Raw genomic sequence first — 1,657 nt, 5'->3', positions numbered from 1 at the left:
ACAGGACTGGGATTGCCCACCCCTGGGCCACACAGAAAGAATGAATAACTTCCATTACTTCCATTTTATTCATTTCAGAATCTGAATAAGATTATTAATAAAATTATCTGGTACATCCGTCTACAATATGTCACTCTTGACGGGAGTGAAGGCGCGCTTCTTAGTCACGTGATAGTTTACCGCGAAAATCAAACCCGGGAGCGAGCGAAAAGGAGTAAAAAACAAAGGTCTTTGCGAAGGGGAAAAGGCCCAATCATATATTATTTTGTTGTATTTATCCGGCCTTAAAAAAAGACAGTCTCTGAAAATATTGTCGGACATTAAACCGGTCGGTGAGGCAAAAAAGTTTGGGGACCGCTGGTCGAGGCCATCGGGTTCAAAGGTGGCGGTCAAAAGACTGCCACCACTTCGAAACGAGCGGGATGCGTGCAGTACCGCATGTCCCCAGCAGAGAGCGCACGCCCTGTACGATCGAAGTTGGGATTTGGGTTTCCATGTGGTTAAATGATGAAAAAAAAAAACAAAAAGGCCTGATCATTTTGCCACACGACAAAATAAAGACAAGAGTCAACACCCATATCGTACATTTCCCTGCACGGTGCAGCCCGGTAGTGAGAACATCCGCCTCACAGTTGTGAGGTTTGGTTTTCCCATCTGGGCGACCAGTTCATTTGTGGAGCGACTACTCCAGGGTGCACGCCGCCTCTCCCCCAAAGTCAGCCGTGTGAAGAAAAAGCCATTTTGAAAACCAGCGGACGGGCGTTCACGAGCCTTTGAGGTCGAGAGGAGCCCGGTGGCCGGCGGGCGGGCTCATGAGCCCCGCCTCGGCGTCGCTCTCCCCGTGCCCCGCGCGGGTGCCGGGCATCCTCCTGACGGGCAGCTCCAGCCTCAGCTTCTTCCAGAAGCGCGACGTCATCTCCCGCGACGGCTCGCCCTGCCAGCTCACCACGGCCAGGGCCACGCGCGCCCGCCTCAGCTCGCGCACCCACTCCCGCCGCCGCACGCGCTTGTACTGGACCAGGATGAGGCGCAGGTGGCCGCCGGCCAGGCCGTCCATGCCCGCCTTGAGCTCCAGCAGGGCCTGGGAGCCCTGCCGGGCGTAGCCGGGGCCCAACACCACCAGCAGGCGGCGACTGCGTGCCACGAAGCTCAGAGTCTCGTCCGTGATGGCTGATCGGAACGAGGACAGAAAGAATGTCAGCCACGTTTTGCAAAGGTCCCGCGTCACCGAGCGACGTGTTTTCTCAAATCCAATTATTCCATCCATTCAAAGGCGCTGTCCTCCTTGTTCTCATAGTGCAGCGAGGCCAGCACGGTGGCCACGTGGTCCCGCACATCCACCTCCACCTCAATGCTCTTCAGAGGAACTGACGTGGAGACACAGGCACACACACGCGCACACACACACAAACACACACGCACACACACACACACACACACACACACACACGGACAGGTCAACCGTCCAAACGCAATCGTCTGCATGGAAATGCGCTTGTAATGCGGAGAGCGGTTTGTCAAGCTGCCCGTTTGGGCCCTTCCAGCTCAATCGGTGACTCCACACTCGTGAGATATTCCATTTTTCCTTCATACACAAACGATGCTTCCCCCCCCCCCCCTTTTCAGTGGTTGTCCCCTTGAATCCCACCTGGAAGGC

The 1,657-nt window shown here is 55.6% G+C and overlaps 1 protein-coding gene across 1 annotated transcript in view; it reads right to left on the bottom strand.

Moving 5' to 3' along the window:
- Positions 1–522: 522 nt before the first annotated feature.
- The window catches only part of il1rap (interleukin 1 receptor accessory protein), a 22,203-nt gene continuing 21,068 nt past the window's right edge, over positions 523–1,657 (bottom strand). Inside the window, exon 12 of the mRNA XM_019867200.1 lies at positions 523–1,170. Within this exon, the coding sequence (XP_019722759.1) occupies positions 764–1,170 (407 nt within the window). The 3' untranslated portion in view covers positions 523–763. The remainder of the gene's footprint in view (positions 1,171–1,657) is intronic.

The sequence above is a fragment of the Hippocampus comes genome, unplaced genomic scaffold (genome assembly GCF_001891065.2).
Source record: "Hippocampus comes isolate QL1 unplaced genomic scaffold, H_comes_QL1_v1.1 scaffold49, whole genome shotgun sequence".
Lineage (NCBI taxonomy): Eukaryota > Metazoa > Chordata > Actinopteri > Syngnathiformes > Syngnathidae > Hippocampus > Hippocampus comes.
The sequence above is the reverse complement of the archived record's forward strand: the minus strand, read 5'-3'. Positions and strand labels throughout refer to the sequence as shown.